The sequence below is a fragment of the Mycotypha africana genome (assembly GCF_025528875.1).
Source record: "Mycotypha africana strain NRRL 2978 chromosome Unknown BDF20scaffold_3, whole genome shotgun sequence".
NCBI classification, from domain to species: domain Eukaryota; kingdom Fungi; phylum Mucoromycota; class Mucoromycetes; order Mucorales; family Mycotyphaceae; genus Mycotypha; species Mycotypha africana.
Window position 1 is genome coordinate 919,051 of NW_026515727.1, and position 19,007 is coordinate 938,057.

A 19,007-nucleotide genomic window follows, 5' to 3' on the forward strand; every position below is an offset into this window, starting at 1 on the left:
TGTTATTCAAGCACCCAACAATAGTTTTAACCAGCAGACACATACTCGACCAACAGAAAGCGCTTAACTTGCTCTAAACACCATATAATACATATGATCTACCCTTTACTCCATATTTACATACCATATGTGCTACACAGCTCTCCTCGTGACGTATCATTACCTTCCTTATCCCTTCCTCATTGAATGCATAATAAACTGCACTGTTCTACATTATAAATCCTTATTTGTGAGAGAAGAAACACAGAAAACCTTCGAGCTGAGAAGAGAACAGTAGTCAGGATGTTTGAATTCGTTATTTGTTATTTACAAGTTATTTGCTAAAGAGAATGAAGAGAACAGGGGATATGTGCATAAGTTAGAAAAGATATTAATTAATTGGAATCAAGTAGAAGGGAAACGGTGTGAAACAAAGGATGGAGCTCTAACGGATTTGTTCAGCTATCTTGGCAATTTCATGCTTTCGACGGACAGCTGCTGGAATACTCTCATCTGGAAGAGCTGCTTTGTCAGAAGAGAAGATATCCCAGAATTTCAATTTTTCGTCGGTTGCGACCGTGGCTAGCTTTTGACCATTGGGATTCATGACTGCATGCAAAACGCGACTTTCATGGGCTGGTATATCGATGAGTCTTTTGTCTTTGGTATAACTCCAGATGGAAATATAATGGTTGGGAGCACCGTGCGTGGACACAAGCTCTCTGTAGTGCTTTGACCAATGAATGGAGGTAACCTGAGAACCAGCGTCAAAGGTCATTTCACGTACACCGGTTTTTATGTTCCAGATATGGATCTTCTTATCATCTCTACCACCGCCAGAGGCAAGCAGATCGCTATTCCAAGGACACCAAGCAAGCGCCCTTACCGCGGATATATGTCGTTCTCTAACAAAAGAGGGGGCTGAGAGACTGCGAATACCCCAGACTTTGACGAGAGCGTCGTTACCACCACTAGCAAGATACTGACCATCGTTGCGCCATTTCAGGCCACAGACGTCACCATCATGAGCATCTGTGACCTTTTTAAGAAGGGTGTGTGGTAACTGTACATCATGATGTAAGAGAACGCCCCTATCAGTACCAACAGTCAATAAATTCAAGCGGACTGGGTTCCAAGCGAGGGCATTAATGTTGCCGTCTTGACCGTTACCACGAAGAGTCTTTTTCAGTTCAACCAAATGGGTATCAACCGTCTTGTTTTGTCTCGGCTTAACATCAAAGAGATGTACTTCATTATTTTCACAACCAACAGCTAGCATACGACCATCACTGCGGAATGCAAGGGCGCCAATATCAGTATCAAAGTCATAATCAAGAGGGAAAGCGAAACCAGTCTTAGCATTATAGAAATGGATAGTATTGTTAAGGGCAATGGCTACAAGTTCACTCTTGGACCAATCAAGAACATTGCTATAGTAATCATTTACGAGACCTGGCGCAGATAAGGAATGAAGAGCCTCTGTTTCAATTTTACGTGTAGGAGCTCCGTCTTTTACAGGTAAAGCAAGACGTGGTGCATGAACTGGCTTGCTAGGAGTTTTCTCTTTAAACTTTCTTAATTCGTTATCAGAAGCACCCAGACCCACAACTGCTTCTGCTTTCGAATCAAAGCTCTTAGAAGAAAAAAGCATGCCATACTTTTTTTTAAAAAGGAAGAAAAGAATGTTGTGTTAAAAAAATGCTAATTTCATTGTAATATTTTTTATTGTTCGTTAAAGGGGACTTACCACACTCTTATTTGTTATATCATTGATCTTTTTAGTACTCCCTTTACGGTTTGGTAAAGGCGATTGTAAAAAGTTACCACAATGATGGTCTAACGCAGATGATGAGGAGAAGCTTCTTTGGAACGTAGATTGTCCAGTTTTAGCCTTTTTATGAATAAATTTATCCATGGGACCAGCTGTTGGCTGAGACGAGGAGGAAGTGGCGTCTTTTGAAGACGAACGTTGTCTTTTCTGAGACTTATTTAATGCTGTTGGTGGTGGCATTGAAGTGGATTGAGACATAGTTAGCTTTTACTTTTTCAAACGTGTCTTGAACAATAAGGTGTAAAATGCTGAAGCTAAAAAGGGAAGAAGGACAAAAAAAAAGAAAAAATTTCAGGAAATGCGGTTACAATGCCAGTCCAACTCCTGAAAATAAATAAACGATAAGAAAGGAAATTCTTTACCTGGTGACCTTATCAGCAGCTTTTTTCTGCCTAGACAAATTGAAAACAGACATCGAAACCTTCTCCACAAAAAGTGAACAATTGATTTCATGGTGTTGGCTACGTAGCTTACATTGTCTCATCACAGTCTAGCTCTCAAATGTTGGAACTGTTGTAAAAACGTTAACTGGATCTTTGTAAGCATAATTCCAGTTTTCAACTATTAAGAATTGCTACACAAGGTTTCACGCTATAATATAAACAAAGCGCCACGTAATTAAAACAAAGTGGAAACAAAGAGTAAACAGTCTCAATAGCAACAAAAAACTCAATAGGCTTTACAAACAAGTATTCACACCAAACCTTATACTGTACTTACGTAAAAGAGAATTTTAAAGCATGTATTGAAGTTATATTGCAGATTTTGGCGAGAGTACAATGTGATATGTTGCTACCTATGCTTTGTACGTCAATAAGAAGTCCCTTTATCTTCTGTTGCTCTAGCATGTTCTCAACCACTGAGAATTTATCTTTGTACTCAGGCCTACGTGTATAACTGTTATCAGAAATACCCGAACAGTATTTCTGACAGTATAAGTGGTCCATTATCGTTTTGATGGCTATTAACAATAAAGCGATTTACGAGCAATTAAAATCTAAAAATATGGTCTGTGAACATGGCTTCAATGCTGGGTGTAAGTGCATTTACTTATTGCACATTTCGCTGGATGGGTTGGTATATGAACATAAAGGAGAATTATGAGTCAAGATGGTCGAGGTAAACATATAGCTGATGTATTCTTCTGCTTCTTTCAGTTCTGTCAACCTTCTAATCAACCTTGTGTTGCCTGCTGTTTCTATTTATACAGCAAACCAATTAGGGGTGCGGCGGATCTCACCTTCCCTTTAGATGAAAAGACTTACTATAGTGGAGGGGATAGTTTTCGTGCAGCTCTTTGTATAGACGGGCCGCTCATCATTGCGGCAACAGTACTTTTCTGATTGATAAGACTCATTGTTTTCAAGTCTTGAGTAAACAAAATGGAATGAGTATAATACAGTAAAATTATCTCCATTTATTGATCTTTGCTTTCTCTTCAAAATTTCGGTTATAATTTTGCCTCTTTGGAAAGCGTGATTGAATAAGATGAAAGTGTTGGAAGATGGAGAAATAGAGGGTTTGCTGATTTTAAAAGGAAGTATGAAAAGAAAGATTTTCAACTAAGTTGTGATCTATAACCTGTCTAGACCATGATTAAGCTTGATTACTGGAAGTATCTTTCAGAATATAACTACAAGTAATTAAACGTAAAATACGTTGTTGTGGTCGGATAAATATGGTTATTTGAAGCGATGATGGATTCTATACTGATGGTAAATTAATGACATTATTTTTGAAACTATCAAACAACGACGTTTAATAAGTCCGTTTAACTAATTGTATGATTCCGTCAAATTTCTACCGAATGAGGTATACAACCATTATTTATCGTCAATCAAATACAGTATCTATAACAAGTAGAAGGCAACGTGATATATCATGATTGAAAGAACTTATAATGAAATACTCTGTTACGTTTCTCGGTTGATGCTAATTTTTCAATGCTTTGAACGTTAAAAAAGGAAATAGAAGCATTTCATAAAATAGCACAGAAGATTACTTATATCTCTCAAAGTACCAAATGCCATAGAGTCCTTACGATGACTGCGCATTGTCAGGTTTTTATTCATCATCAATTTGGAAAGTTCAAACATGTATAAGAAAATAGTAATTTATTGCTACAGAATTTACAGGACGAAATTATAACTTCAGGTCATAGTCAGCATTCCATTATCTACTACGATCTCTATGTCTACGCTTGCTATCATCGCGGTGACTACTTCTTTCGCGTCGACTACTACTGTCATGTCTCCTATTACTTTCTCGATGTCTGCTGTCTCTAAATTTCTTGTCATCATCATGTCTTCGACTGCTATCTTCGCGTCTCCTACTACTATCATGCTGTCTATGTGTGTCTTCGTATCTTTTACTACTGCTCCTACTGCTTCTACTCCCATCACGCCTGCTGCTGGAATCATCATATCTTTTGCTACTGTTATCTCTCCTGTCAGTTCTATCATCATGGTCATGTTTGCGACTGTCACCATGATACCTTCGACGACTGCTGTCTGCATATCTCCTACTACTATCTTTGTCATTATCGTGATGATATCTGCTAGAACTGTCATTGCGTTCACGATGACTTTTACTGCTGTCTTCTTCGTATTTTCTTCTGCGGCTGCTACTTCTGTAGTGATTGCTTGTGGAACGATGTTGATTGTCATGCTTATGGCGGTCCCCATCGCTATAGTTTCTATTGCTCTCATGCCGTCTACTACTTCTACTATCTTCACGATGAGCTGTACGTGAAGGTGAATAAGAACGCGAGCGAGCACGGGAAGAAGGAGAAGAATAATCTCTTCTTTCATAAGATGCATTGCTATCTCGCCTAATACTATTGTTATCAATATCTGATGATCCTTCATTCAGACTAGTGTTCATCTCCATATTATCATCCGTCGATGGTGGGTTATTATTATCAAAGTACGTCTCATTTTCTTGATTATTACTACCGCTGTTCTGATATGAATTATCTGATTTACGTCTGCCAGAGGGCTGGTTTCCATACAAACTACCTCCTCGTCCTCGTCCGCGACCCATACCTCTCAGTGAGTATCCACCGCGAGGAGTACCGTTATTCATGTTGCCGTTGTTGTACCCCATATTGAAGCCAAAAAATTCTGGCGGTGCTGGCGCTCCTGGAAGTCCTGGAAAAGGTGGGGCGCCAAAATCGCCCATGCCGCCCGCATTGAAAGGCGCAGCAGGGGGAAAACCTGGCATGAAAGGTGGACGAAAGCCGTCATTTCCAGCTGGTGGAAAAGTAGGAAATGGTGCATTCAAAAAAGGAGCTCGCATCATATTCATCCAATTCATGTCCGGCGGCATCATCATAGTATTATTGAACATGTCTGGCGTGTGAGGGAACGTGTTCATAGGATTGTTGAACTTCCTTACAGGTACAGACTTCCGCTCATGCGTAGAAATTGTTGATGATGTCGTGGTGTCCGAAGGCTGTTGTTCGTCAGCAGTAGCCGCTTTATTGTCATTTATTTCCTCATTCACGGGCTTGGTATCTTGTACTTTTGCATTCATATCTGAGTCCGTTGTTGTTTCCTTGGGCTCCTCAGTTGCAGTTTCAATCGAGTCGCTTGGTTGACTTTGCTGGTGTTGAGGCTTATCAACATCCATGTTTTCTTCGCGCTTAGTAGAATTTCCGCCTTTAAATATTTCGATCGCTCTTACTAATGTCTTATTGGGTATAAGTTGATCAGAGCTGATGTTTTCCTGATTACAATACGGACAGTGGTCATTGTTTTCGAGCTTTGTTGTTATACCTATAGAAATAATAGATAGGAATTATTAATCAAGTTTGAGTGGTTAACCATCTTTCAAAATGCCCATGTATGATTTTCTTTCTTTTTAGATTAAACGGCTTATTGTAGCTCAATGAGAGCGTATCTGCATATCATGCAAATTTGCGATTATCCAACCACTCTCTTTCACTAAATACACGCTTCTTTATAGTAGTTCTCTGTCGTTGACAGTTCAACAAACAGATACACTCTTTCCTTTCCTTTTTTTTTTTCAAATATTGTAGGAGAAAAAATTGCAAAAAAGAGCACAATATTGCAATGAATCATGGGATTGTTGGTTGAGTAAAAATAGAAAGTAGAACTTCCTGTTGAAAGCCTTTCCCATATAATCTTTTCATCAAATGTTGCTTTGACTGATTGATATAACCAAAGAAAACAATAATACAAAGATAATGGTAACTGTAGTAAGGGTATCAATAAGCTATACGTACATTCTTTACAAAATGACTTTCCACAACAGGGAACCAATGAAGCATCTGTCATTAATTTATTGCAGATGATACAGGTGAATTCATGAGGTACTTGAGTTTGTTGTTGTTGATTCGTTTGGTATCTATGTATGAAATGCATTGAGTTCTACTTAGCATTTTCTTCTTTTCTAAGCAAAAAATCTCCTGTTTGCTTTTTCCGTTACCTGTTGCCACTGCCAACTCTTGGCACAAACTGCCCTTTCGGTACGTTTGGACAATAATAAATCCAATGTCCCGGTTGCCCACATTTAAAGCAAACATAGCCAGAAGGCGGTTCTTGGTCTTCAGAAGGTATTTTTGAGTGTGGTTTTATAGTTGTAGCTGGGTTGCTGGTTGCTGCCATGGCTGCAGCAGCAGCGGCAGCGGCAGTCATTTGTTGCACTTGCTGTTGGTGTTGCATCTGTTGCATAAACATCATTTGTTGAAACTGTGGATATTGCATCGGATTCATCATTCCCATTTTCATATAGGAAGCGGGGTCGGTTATATTTTGTCCACGAATGGTACGCTTCGACCTGGGTAGTCAGAACAAAGAAAAAAGGGAGATTTGTTAGTCCATCAAAAACAGCTGATCCTTCCAAACAATACAAATGTGTTACGATTTCCACATACTGTTGTGGCATTAACATTTGATCGTCATTATGTTGTTCTGAATATGGGCTTCTATTTTCTGAATTATTTGCTTCTTGGGACATGATCTATTTAGGACGAGAAACGGTTGTAAAAGAACGAAACAGTTGTGTGAACGCTGAACTTAAGCACGCCCAACTTGTTTTTAAAGTCACAGGCGGAATTTTTTAATGCAAATTTATTGCTCCAGAATTAGGCCATAAATCCTAGCCAGGTGAATAACAGCTCTAATGTTTAGATACTTATTGCTTTTGTTGCAAAGGGAATAAACAAGCGCATTTCTGTTACAAAACCATGGTAGCTCTATTCCTTTGGTCTTTCTTTTCTTCTGTAAGGAATGTGGTATCGTGATATGCTTGTGGTTTACGTTCACTTTATAAAGAAGTGACCCCATTCATTCCTCACACAGGGTTTGACTATGAATGAAAATGAAAATGGAAAGTAAATGCCTCTTAATATTTGATGGCTGCAAGGCTATAGATGCGCTTGTATATTTCAATCCTTACACAATCCTTCATAGAGTATTTGTCCAGTAGCAGGAATTGTACATGTGATTGGCTGGCAAGAGTTGTATCCCAGTGCTGAGGGACACAAAAAATTGGGATGGCCTTTGCATTTTCTTTACCCGCCAAGAACAATTGTCTTTTTTCTTCGTTTTCTTTAAAGCATAAAACACCCGTTCATTCACGAAATTCAAGAAAACCTTTTTTCAAATAAAATTGTCGCCACGTTATAAGTAGATTACATGTCAAATTCTGACTTTCTTGCAGTAAGCTTGAGCTAAACGTACTATACTATACAAACTTGAGCTTCTTGAAGCTAAAACAAAACTTCCCTTCAGAAAGCGATAGAAATAGTAAAAAAGGCAACCGAAGAGGATCATAAGGGGAACTATAAAGAGGCGTACAATCATTATCAAAATGCATTGGAATACTTTATGACAGCTATTAAATGTAAGCTAGAAAAACTGTTTTCAGGAGGAAGGATTTCCTGGCCCTGTTTAGCCTTTTCTATTTGGTCAACTTATGAAACATTCTTTGTTCATGTTCCTTTTTTTTTTTGGCTTTGTTTTTGGGCTTTGGCCTTGCTTGTATTAGACGAAAAGAATGATCGCTTGAAGGACCCTATTCGTAAGCGATTTGTGGAATATCTGGACAGAGCAGAAATGCTGAAAGAATTTCTGAATGAACAAGAGAAAAAACAGAAAGAACCCGTTGGGGCAAACGGGGCGTCTAAAAAGTAAGGCTGTAAGAAAGGAAATGTCGTATTACGATGATTGTTTAAATTCATTCTGATCTCTGCAGAAAAAAGACTGATAACTCGCTGGATGATGGTGACGACGATGATCCGGATATGAAGAAAATGAGAGCAAGTTTGACAGGTACTCCAGAAACGGACATAAAAAAACAGACTACTTATCTGATGTTTTACTAAAAACAAACAACTTGTTAGGGGCTATACTTACGGAGAAGCCTAATGTAAGATGGGATGATGTTGCAGGCTTAGAAGGAGCAAAAGAAGCGCTTAAAGAGGCTGTTATCTTACCTATCAAATTCCCACATCTGTTCACTGGCAAACGTAAACCATGGAGAGGAATCTTACTATATGGGCCACCAGGTACAGGTAAATCGTACCTTGCCAAAGCGGTGGCAACAGAAGCCAACTCCACCTTTTTTTCTGTGTCATCATCCGATCTTGTATCGAAATGGCTCGGTGAAAGTGAACGTTTAGTGAAGCAACTCTTTCAGATTGCCCGCGAGAATAAGCCTTCCATAGTATTCATTGATGAAGTGGATTCATTATGTGGGACACGTGGAGAAGGTGAATCAGAGGCTTCAAGACGCATAAAAACAGAGTTTCTTGTGCAAATGAATGGTGTCGGAAATGATATGGATGGTGTACTTGTGTTGGGTGCGACTAATATACCATGGCAATTGGATTCCGCCATTAGAAGAAGGTAAGTTCAAGCGACATGTTCCAGTGGTAGTTCGCATGTAATTAACGCCGGTTAATTGTATCTTATCATAGATTTGAAAAACGTATTTATATTCCTTTACCTGATGCCCCTGCACGTGCCACTATTTTTTCGCTGAATGTAGGATCGACACCTTGTACCTTAACACATGCTGATTATAAACGGTTAGCAGATATGACTGAAGGGTGAGTAGATGCGAATGACTCCCTCTGTGCATTCATATATTCTTTGTCTTGTTAGTTTTTTTTGTTTTATTCCTTTTGTAGACTTATCCATGACAATTTGAATCAATAGATATTCAGGTTCAGATATAGCAACTATAGTTAGAGATGCGTTAATGCAACCCATTAGAAAAGTACAGATGGCAACCCATTTTAGATGGGTGAACGCACCCTCGAGAACCGATCAAACAAAAACCTCACGATACCTAACTCCTTGCTCACCGGGGGCTCCCGATGCTGAAGAAATGACTTGGGTGGATATTGAGCCGGACCAACTACTGGAACCAGAACTAACCGTTCAAGATTTCCTCAAGGCCGTTCAAAACTCTAGACCCACTGTTAACCAGGATGATATTCAACAACAAGTCAGATTCACTAATGATTTTGGCCAAGAAGGTTAAACGACTATTCCCAAAGTTAGCAGAGAATATATACATTTTATACATTACTATTTTATTGCTCCCATTTAATAAAAAGCCCAGATTAAGTACATTATCATAAAACGCTAACTGAATAGCTACAGTTTTAAAGAAAATACTACACGTACGCTTTTTCAAGCTAAGGGCCTATTCGTGAATGCGGGTTCACTCAAATTCAAGTTTGTCTCTTTATATTGTGCTTTTGTGTGCCTTGACCAGTTCGATACTTTTTCAAAACTGTTTTGTCGTCTGCAAATACCAATAGCATCGTCTATTCTATCCTTTGTACGTTCTTGTCAGACGGATGTCAATAAAACCACTTTTGACATGTTAATTGACGGATAAAATCAATTGCTAGTATACATTATCTGTTCTAAGGTTGTCTAGCACACGCTCTGCAACATACTGTTTGCTGTTTGATCTATTTCAAAAGGCATTCATTAACTCTATCCTTTACCTAACAGTATCCATCTAGTGTTTAACGCAGCTTTTAGTTTTTGTTGTAGTGAAAACTCAAGTTCTCTTTAAACGGTTATAGCATTACTTCTTGTCTTTAGATTTGCACTCAATAAACGCAATATTTCTTCAGAGACAGACAATATGAAGGATGAGAGATTTAATTCAGATGGTAAAAACAAGGCTCTTCTACGTTTTCCAGGAGATGAACTGAGACTTGTGGAGGATGTCAGTGAGGTGTAATTACAGCCAATATGTACTGCTCGTATAATAGAATTTATGCTTTATGAAAGATGAGATGCGCTGCAGGATCGCTACTGAGTCAACTGTGAGTATTTCAAAAGTGTAGATCTGATTTCGACTTTGTCTTGTAATAGAGTCCTATTCTAATAGTTGTCTGTTAGAGTCAGTCTAACAAGGCATGGTAACTACCATTCACTCCATGTCCTGCTGACCTAAGTTTTTCAATTGTATATGCTTTAACAATCAACTCGTGCTATTCACGTGATTTTAATATATTTCAATCCTATATCAACATCATAAATTTAAAATTTCCAACAACAGGTCCTGTGATGTAATTGGTTAGCATGAAAGACTCTGAATCTTTACATCCGAGTTCGAGTCTCGGCAGGACCTTCCTTTTTGCAAAAGTTTTTGGCGGAGTTTATTTTTCTGCGTTTATAGATAGAAGTAGAATGTTTATGACAGTTGTAGGTGACTTTTTTGACGGGTAATATGGCATCCAGGAAAATAGTAGACGCGAATGCAAGTCGAATTTATAGACTTTACTTTCAAAACAGTTGACAACCCATATTTACATCAACTCGTCATACACCTTCCGAAAGAGAATCAAACGTATTTCGGACTGATATATCCAGTTACTTTAAAAGACTTAGAAAAATAAATGAAGACAGTAAAATGACCAGACACAACAAAGATACTCTTTATTCAAGTTTGTTGAGATTGATACTTTTATATGAGAAACTGGGTTATCAACGGGTATTCAACTATTAATACAACTGAACTAAAACTATTATGAGAATGATAAGATCTTAGCCGCAAGCGGGTGTCAAAGTAGATGTGTATCAGATTGTCAAGCAGGTACTGAAGTCGTTCTGTAGTCTAAGACGTATAGTTGTATCTTGGATATAACACGGTCCACTAAAGGCAATAAAACTGATAAAAAAGGAAATAACAGCAAGAAGACACTATAACAATATTCAAACAGTACAGTTAAAAGTAAATTAAGCTGATCCGAACATTTCAACAAAAGTCCAAAATGTAAAATAGATATTGATATACCCTCGACTTATATATGACAGTGAATAACAGCAACATAATGGATAGAAACGGCATAGATCAACTGCTGAATGATAAAAATCTTCAACTAAAATAGTTGTTTTTGAGAGGAGAGATAAGAATGTAGCGAGGCGATCTCGTATTTGTCGTAAGGTACCTATTTTAGATTGCATGTAGTCATTGGTTAAAAGAACGGGCAAGTCATGTTGCTACTCTATGCCCATACATTCTTGATTAGCAAATAGAGGATGTGCTGATAAAGTGATGTAGTTTGCAATATATCTTGTTTGTATTTTTTTGTATGAATATATACGGTTTGCACGCTCTATGAATCGCTTTTAAATATGGCTAAACGCACCACACACGTTTCAAAGGTATTCCTGATAGGGTTGAGAAAAGTCTTTGCAGTTAAATTTGATGCAATTACTTCATTGCCAAACGATGCTCGACATTGAGATTTTGATTAAACGGAAGGTTGTTTATGAGAGGGATTACTATAAAATATCTTGTGGTAATAAACTCATTGTTACTAGGGCATTCTTTGTCGAATGGTGGTATAATGGGTAATGGTTAGATAGTGGAGCGTCAGTGCTATCTATATGAAAAAGAAGGCACGTGTCGATAGTGAAAGGTACACAAAAGAAATTTCCACAATATGAAGGATTGAGGCCTGCTGCCCAATTATGGATAATAGGGTTCTGTCTATCTGCTCTTTTTTCTTGTAATTAATTTTCCCAAAGCGGGGAATTACAAAGTACCTGTTACCAAAAGCAACCTACTTTGGTACACGGTCTTCATCTTCGTGAGCAGACTATGAAAATGCATCCTGTTTACTAATTCGCCTCTGTCTCGATGAAAGTGTAGCAATCATGTCAAGTTTATTTCAATACAGGTTTAAATTTCATTGAGATTTGGCTACACACATCTGTAATCAATGATTCTATCTATTATAGTGGAAAGCTGCATTTGGATAAAACCAAAAAAAAAAAAAGAAAAACAGCGGAACGCAGTAGCTCTGATTTCTTTCCCTTTAGGGAAAACAAGCTGGCACATAGACACCACCATCCAAAGCCTTTTCAACCGGTTTTTAGGAGGAGAAACTACAGAGGCAAAATAATGAAGATGCGCACTGTTTGATCAATGTCTATATAACATCTTTTTTGATAGATGCACGTTGAAAACCTTTTTCTGTCAATTGAAGCCATCGTTTGCTTTTTTGTTAAGGTCACAAACTGTGCAATTGTGTTAGGGATATATCGGAGTTTATTCCCCATTCAGCAACTGGATAAACCCTAAACAGCCTTTCTGCTTCCCTCCCAAAGATATCGTTTTGGCTCTTCCTGTTTGGTATGGACTTGCCAGTGAGCGGAAGTATCCACACCCTGACTGCAAAGTATTTCGATCGATATCGTAAGTATGTCATACAATGCACGTTCCCGTCGAAAAAAGTAATAGAGTAAAAGAACAGCCGATGAGCCCATGGAAATGATTAATAACATCACACACGTATACCTATAATTGGACGTGGGTCATTTCTCTTTTTTGATAGCGAAACATACAACCCGATTTGTAGTTTTACCGTTGGTTAACCACTTACAGCCATCTGAAAACAATTTTTATTATTGATCTAAAAAGTTTTTTTTTTTTTTTTTTTCAACCCCACATTTTTACAAAGATAAAAAAAAAAAAAAATTAAAAAAAAATACAAACCTAAACTTCCAAAGAAAAACCAGTACCATTTGATTACATCACAGAGATTTCTATTAAGTTAATAAACAAAAAAAAAAAAAAAAAAAAAAAAAAGCTCATGTGTCTTTCATATTTTATTCGTTCTATGTCACCATAATAAACATAGAAAGAAAGAATAATTTATTACATGCTTGCATTCTTGATCGTAAAAATTGGGCAAAAAAGTGCTGCCATTACTGCTGTTGCCGTAAACACTCTGCTGCTTATACGATCGAAATGACTTGCTGCCCATGGCCTACTCTCATACGCCATGGGTTGATTTTTGTTATTTTTTTAAACACCCTTAGCGAGATCAAGATGAGAAGTGGTACTATTATCAAATATTGTTAGATAGAATGGGTAACTTTAACTTTTTTCTTCCCGTAAAAAATCATAAGCGGAGAAAAAGGATGTTATCCAAAGAAACAAAAACGTGCTCTGCGTTGCGGACTTGGCCGAAAGAAGGTTACCAACCAAGAATAAAAGATAACCCATCCTATTCAGTAAGCAGATCGTCTCATTGCCCCCCAAACGAACAAGAATCCCCGACCTGATCTACTTGTGATTTACTTGATTTGTTTAAGGCACTGTGTCGATGAAAGCTTGTAATGACCCTTCCTCAAGTTCCAAGTAGAAGCTTTTCCCTGCAAAGTAAACCATTGTATAGAAAAGCTGGAATACTAGCACGACTTTTATCTATAAAATGGCATGCTCACTCCTCCTAGATTGGAGACATAATTGATAGCTCTTTAAAGTCGACTTCTTGTCTCACATTAGCAAACTTGCTTTAAAAAAATGCGTGCGAAAGCTGTGGTAACACTCTTTTTATCCACTCAGAAAGCTCCATTTTGAAGAGTATCACTACGAATAGCTACAAGTCTAACGGCCAAGTTCAACGTGCAGAGTGACTTGCGTAATATCTTTTTGGGTGTCTTGCTCTCCCTATCATTAAGCAACATGATTTCCCAAGAAATTAGGCTGATTACTCATTGTTGATTTGTTGAAGATAAATAAGCTTTATACTTTGCTATGAAACTACAATGGCAACAAGTCATCCCTATACTATCTATACAGATATTGATACCTTATTTTTTTCTCGTATAAAAGGACAAATATATCGTTTCACTGCTTAGAGTATCATGAGACCAATGTCATGCCATCATCGCTATCCGAATTAGCGTTTTGTTTGCACTTTGGGTGGCAAGCAAAGATGGAAATCAGATAAGGAAAGGAGAAGCTCAGGGACGAGACTTATAGAAACATTAGATGTTCCGGAAAAGTTATCAGGGAGTTGGCTTGTATTTCACTTTCTTTCACCTAGAGAATAAATGGAGGTACTGATATTTTTGGAGATTGTGACAAAAGCAGCTGTTCTATCTGATATTGTCTTGGTAACGGACTTATAGATGATTCTCAATTATTATAGTGCAACTTGTTTCCTTGACAGGATGGAGCTGCCATGAGGTCAATGAAACTTGAAAACACTCTGTGACGTCAAAAATTAGCTATAATAGTCCACTTTTCAAGATGGGATCTCTTGAAAAGGATAGAAAATGGTAACAGAGCTCCGCATAGGATATGGTGAGGCACACTTTTTTCTGGCTCTAAATAGAACATGCGCATCACCTATAAGAGTGGTCGTGGTGGATAGTTATAGTCATAGTAGTAGTAGTAGTAGTAATAAAAGTAGTATTAGAAATACGTGACCTCTCTTAAATTGGAAGAGCTAATTGCTTATTATTGGTTTTGATTTTCATCGCCGCAAATAAGGCCTAGGGCACTTTTGTTTGGTCTACTTATAATAGGCTCTAAGCATGTCAGTAGTGCAAGAGCCGGGAGGACCTTTCATTAGGGAAACCTTTTTTTTTTTATACTTCTTCACTTGATTGAGTTAACCCCTGCCAATGCTGAGTTGACTCTAGTTTTCTTTTTTTTTTTTTTTTTTTTTTTTTTTTTTTTATTTGTGTAATGTATTTTCATTTTAGTTTTCAAAAGTGAAATGATTATAAATACTCATCCTTCAATTGCACTCTTATCTCTTCCTTTTCCTGTTTTTACCTGTTTTCAACTCTTTTGAACAAACCTCTAACCCTTCATTTTCCATTTTAAACCAAACGCCTGCTTTTTCTATTACTTTTTCTCTGCTTGGGGCTCGACAATAGCAAGTCATTAGAACAGGAAGAACGTACAAAGAGATCTCTCTTTCTTTCGAAAAAAACACTTTACATCAACAACTTCAGAAAAATCGATTCAATCGACTATGACTGAAAAAATTGAAACACAAGGCGGTGGTGATCAACCTGTACCTCAAAAAGCCAACATTTCAGGCAACGTTACATCCTTGACTGTCGAAGAACTCTATGATAAAGAAAAATTCGACTTGTCTACAATGGAGCCTGGAGACGTTTTTGAATTATTACAGTACGTATTCTATTACTAATCTATGATCTGCCCCCTCCTTTTTTTCGCTTTTTCTTTTTTCTCGCTTCATCTTTTATGCTCCCTTTTCCTTGACAATTTCGTTGTCGTACGGGCCAAATTAATGCTCTCTATATCTCCTTGACACTTTCGGGGAATCTACTACTCTGAAAGTGGATTGGGAATTGAGTTAAGCATTATCTACTCATCTCTCTACACACACGCACATACACAAACATACCATTGATGATAACAGTCTACTAAAGAGTTTAGTAACTCTAATTGGATAATTCGAGATCTGTACCTTAATTTGTTTCAAATCAAGAACAAGTTTTGGGTTTTAAAAAAAAATCTTTTTGCCTTTTCATTCATCCTCACCCACTTGCTATATTCCTATTTTTAGAAATCCCCACTTTGATCTTTCTCTCATTTGTTTTGCTAACGTCACATTTTTAACTAAAAACCTTGTAGGACATCATCTAATGGTTTAACCTCCGATGAAGCAGCTCGTCGTGTAGAGAAGTTTGGACACAACAAGCTTGAATCTAAAGAAGTCAACCCTATTCTGATGTTCTTGGGTTTCATGTGGAACCCTCTCTCCTGGGTTATGGAAGCTGCTGCTATTGTGTCTATTGCTCTTTCTAATGGTGATGGTAGACCGCCAGATTATCCTGATTTCATCGGTATCGTCCTTCTTTTATTGGCAAACGCTACCATCGGTTTCATGGAAGAACGTCAGGCTGGTAATGCTGTCAAGGCACTGATGGCTTCTCTTGCCCCTGAATGCAAGGTAAAGCGTGATGGTGAATGGAAAACTCTCGAGGCTGCCGAATTGGTTCCTGGTGATATCATCAGTATCAAGCTCGGTGACGTCGTTCCTGCTGATGGTCGTCTTATTGCTGCTCATGGTCAAGTTTCCATCGATCAAGCTGCTCTTACCGGTGAATCTCTGCCTGTGGGTAAGGAAGCGGGTGATGAGGTTTTCTCTGGTTCAACTGTGAAACAAGGTGAAGCTGAAGCTATCGTTATCGGCACCGGTACCAACACTTTCTTCGGTCGTGCTGCTAAACTTGTTGGCGATGCAAATGATGACGTTGGCCACTTGCAAACTATCTTGGCCAAGATTGGTAACTTTTGTCTTGTCACCATCACTCTCTTCATCGTTCTTGAAATCCTCGTCATGTATCCCAAGTTTCACTACAAATACAGAACTGGTATCGATAACATTCTTGTCCTACTCATTGGTGGTATCCCTATTGCTATGCCTACCGTACTCTCCGTCACACTTGCTATCGGTGCTAAGCAATTGGCCGAACACAAGGCTATTGTCACTCGTATCACCGCTATTGAAGAAATGGCGGCTGTCACCATTCTCTGTTCTGACAAGACCGGTACCCTTACTTTGAACAAGCTTATTGTTGATAAACCTACCATCAAGACCTACGCTGACTTTAACGGTGATGAAATCATTCAATTATCTGCTTTTGCCTCTCGTACTGAAAACCAAGATGCCATTGACTTCTGTATCGTCAACTCTTTACCTGATCCTAAACTTGCTCGTGAGGGTATTGAAGAATTAGAATTCAAGCCTTTCAATCCTGTGGTTAAGCGTACTGAAATCACTTACAAGCGTCTTGACGATGGTAAAACCTACCGTGTCACTAAGGGTATGTCTCACACTATTCTTGATCTCTGCACTCGTGACAAGACCGAAGAACAAATCAAGGCGCTTAATGATGATGTTGATGAATTTGCTCGTCGCGGTCTTCGTGCTCTTGCTGTTGCTGTTGACGAAGTTCCCTCCGGTGGAGTTGAAGATGAAGGCCTTGGCTTCCGTCTCATTGGTCTCTTGCCTATTTATGATCCTCCCAGATCGGATACCAAGGAAACGATTGACCGTGCTATTGCCCTCGGTGTCTCTGTAAAGATGATTACTGGTGACCAGTTGGCTATCGGTAAGGAAACAGGTCGTCGTTTAGGTATGGGTGATAACATGTTCTTGTCCAAGACGTTGAAGGATGGTCCTCCTGCTGGTTCAGGCTACAATGATGTGGATGAAATGGTCTTGCATTGTGATGGTTTCGCTGGTGTCTATCCTGAGCACAAATACGAAATTGTAGAACGTCTTCAAGCGATGGGTCATATGACTGCAATGACAGGTGATGGTGTCAATGATGCCCCGGCTCTTTCTAAGGCTAATGTCGGTATCGCTGTTGCTGATGCCACTGATGCTGCTCGCTCTGCTGCTGATATTGTCTTGACTGAACCTGGTCTCTCTGTCATTATTGAAGCCATCATCGGTTCTCGTCAAATTTTCCAGCGTATGAGAAACTACTCCATTTATACTTGTTCCGTTACCATTCGTGTTGTCGTTGGTTTTGCTATCCTTTGTTTCGCTTTCCAATACAACTTCCCTCCTTTCATGGTCTTGATTCTTGCTATCCTCAATGACGGCACCATCATGACTATCTCTACCGATCGTGTGAAGCCTTCTCCTTATCCTGATTCTTGGAATCTTCGTGAGATTTTCTCCTATGCTGTTGTCTATGGTCTCTATCTCACTGTTTCCACTGTCGCTTTCTTTGCAGTCATCTACCAAACCAACTTCTTTGAATCCCATTTCAGTCTGCCTCACATCTTCTACCCCGATGGCACGGAAGGAAAGTACGTCAACAGCGGTATCTATCATTCCGTCATCTATCTTCAAGTCTCCACTATCTCTCAGGCCTTGATTTTCGTCACCCGTTCTCGTGGTTTCTTCTTCACTGAACGTCCTTCTATCATGTTGATGTGTGCTTTCGTCGTTGCTCAATTGGTGGCCACGTTCATTTCCGTCTATGCCAACTGGTCCTTCACCGAAATGGAAGGTTGTGGCTGGAACTGGGCTGGTATTGTTTGGATTTGGAACATTATTTGGTTCTTGCCTTTGGATTTGATCAAGTTTACCATGCGTTACTTCTTCGAACCCAAGAACGACTTGAAGACTTCCAAGGTTCCTCAATCTCGTCGTGCTTCTGCCATGTCAGGTTCCTCTTCTGCTCGCTACTACGCTAACCGTACACGTTCGTTGAAGTCTCTCGAACGTCCTCAAAACTTTGGCAAGAAGCTTCTCGGTATGAATAAGAAAATGAGTATGGATGCTAAGGAAATGCGCCGCTTCTCATCTGTTCAGGTAACTACAATAAGACAACCAGAATGTAATTAAAAGAAAAATATCAAATCAACTGACATCTCTCTCTTTCTCTTTATTCATCTAGACTAATCACGCTGCTCAAGTCCTTAACAGTAACTCATAAACTCATTTAAATTAATATTAGAACTGAAAAGCACTCTTAATCTTATTATTATACAACAATATCTTCTTTTCTCTTTTACCTATAAACCCAGCTTGTTACTATTATAATAACGTCTTTCTCTAACATACACACACACACTCACACTCACACACTCTCTCTCTCTTTTCTTTCCTTTCGTTTTGTTTGCTCCTTTTCATAATGCCGTCATAGAGCATCATTTCTTCGTTTCTGTCACTTTTTTATGTAAAAAGAGTAAATGTACATTTATAAGGTTACTTGTTTGAATAACATCTTTTTTTTAAAAAAATTATAAAACTCTTCTGTGGAACCTCCTTTTTCAAAATTTATTGAATGATCTGATATCCATGAGGAAAATCCTAGTTTCAAAAATTGCTTGAAAGAAAATAATAAAACGGATCACTCTTTGGAGGGTTCTGCAACGACTGGATTAGGTAATCCACAGTAGAAAG

The 19,007-nt window shown here is 38.5% G+C and overlaps 6 protein-coding genes and 1 non-coding gene across 7 annotated transcripts; 2 read left to right on the forward strand and 5 right to left on the reverse strand.

Annotated features, from left to right (window-relative positions):
• Positions 1 to 424: 424 nt before the first annotated feature.
• BDF20DRAFT_833780 (WD40-repeat-containing domain protein) lies at positions 425 to 2,008 on the reverse strand (the record flags this gene model as incomplete). The annotated part of the gene is made up of 2 exons (XM_053078680.1): positions 425 to 1,636; positions 1,727 to 2,008. The coding sequence occupies 2 exons, from the start codon at positions 2,006 to 2,008 to the stop codon at positions 425 to 427; spliced, it is 1,494 nt and encodes a 497-aa protein (XP_052938056.1).
• Positions 2,009 to 3,947: 1,939 nt separating this feature from the next.
• BDF20DRAFT_374515 (uncharacterized protein) lies at positions 3,948 to 5,631 on the reverse strand. Its single transcript, XM_053075312.1, has one exon. It carries the CDS (start codon positions 5,438 to 5,440, stop codon positions 3,983 to 3,985), a length of 1,458 nt encoding a protein of 485 aa, XP_052938057.1. The 5' UTR covers positions 5,441 to 5,631; the 3' UTR covers positions 3,948 to 3,982.
• On the reverse strand, positions 5,557 to 7,271 carry BDF20DRAFT_374495 (uncharacterized protein). Its single transcript, XM_053075311.1, has 5 exons — positions 7,232 to 7,271; positions 6,708 to 7,141; positions 6,260 to 6,610; positions 5,669 to 6,178; positions 5,557 to 5,586 (listed from the first exon to the last, which is right to left on the reverse strand). Exons 2-4 carry the CDS (start codon positions 6,788 to 6,790, stop codon positions 5,755 to 5,757), a joined length of 858 nt encoding a protein of 285 aa, XP_052938058.1. The 5' UTR covers positions 6,791 to 7,141; positions 7,232 to 7,271; the 3' UTR covers positions 5,557 to 5,586; positions 5,669 to 5,754.
• Positions 7,272 to 7,366: 95 nt separating this feature from the next.
• BDF20DRAFT_858877 (uncharacterized protein) lies at positions 7,367 to 8,048 on the reverse strand. The gene is made up of 3 exons (XM_053080434.1): positions 8,031 to 8,048; positions 7,823 to 7,964; positions 7,367 to 7,678 (listed from the first exon to the last, which is right to left on the reverse strand). Exon 3 carries the CDS (start codon positions 7,636 to 7,638, stop codon positions 7,474 to 7,476), a length of 165 nt encoding a protein of 54 aa, XP_052938059.1. The 5' UTR covers positions 7,639 to 7,678; positions 7,823 to 7,964; positions 8,031 to 8,048; the 3' UTR covers positions 7,367 to 7,473.
• On the forward strand, positions 7,663 to 9,322 carry BDF20DRAFT_833782 (skd1 protein; the record flags this gene model as incomplete). Its single annotated transcript, XM_053078681.1, has 5 exons — positions 7,663 to 7,964; positions 8,030 to 8,106; positions 8,178 to 8,682; positions 8,754 to 8,885; positions 8,995 to 9,322. The coding sequence occupies 5 exons, from the start codon at positions 7,663 to 7,665 to the stop codon at positions 9,320 to 9,322; spliced, it is 1,344 nt and encodes a 447-aa protein (XP_052938060.1).
• A 1,037-nt stretch (positions 9,323 to 10,359) lies between these two features.
• Positions 10,360 to 10,432, forward strand: BDF20DRAFT_t44. Its single transcript has one exon. It is a non-coding gene; the product is annotated as a tRNA-Gln (tRNA).
• A 449-nt stretch (positions 10,433 to 10,881) lies between these two features.
• On the reverse strand, positions 10,882 to 13,096 carry BDF20DRAFT_833783 (uncharacterized protein; the record flags this gene model as incomplete). Its single annotated transcript, XM_053078682.1, has 6 exons — positions 10,882 to 11,004; positions 11,626 to 11,690; positions 11,875 to 11,943; positions 12,693 to 12,698; positions 12,806 to 12,855; positions 12,972 to 13,096. The coding sequence occupies 6 exons, from the start codon at positions 13,094 to 13,096 to the stop codon at positions 10,882 to 10,884; spliced, it is 438 nt and encodes a 145-aa protein (XP_052938061.1).
• Positions 13,097 to 19,007: the final 5,911 nt, after the last annotated feature.

What these genes read in the sequence shown, in the direction of transcription:
- BDF20DRAFT_858877 (XM_053080434.1), bottom strand. Translation starts at nt 7,638, where the DNA reads ATGATTGTACGCCTCTTTATAGTTCCCCTTATGATCCTCTTCGGTTGC.
- BDF20DRAFT_374495 (XM_053075311.1), bottom strand. Translation starts at nt 6,790, where the DNA reads ATGTCCCAAGAAGCAAATAATTCAGAAAATAGAAGCCCATATTCAGAA. An exon ending in CAAATGTTAATGCCACAACA is followed by an intron (nt 6,611 to 6,707) that starts GTATGTGGAAAT and finishes CTGACTACCCAG; the next exon opens with GTCGAAGCGTACCATTCGTG. An exon ending in AGAGTTGGCAGTGGCAACAG is followed by an intron (nt 6,179 to 6,259) that starts GTAACGGAAAAA and finishes TTTCATACATAG; the next exon opens with ATACCAAACGAATCAACAAC.
- BDF20DRAFT_374515 (XM_053075312.1), bottom strand. Translation starts at nt 5,440, where the DNA reads ATGGATGTTGATAAGCCTCAACACCAGCAAAGTCAACCAAGCGACTCG.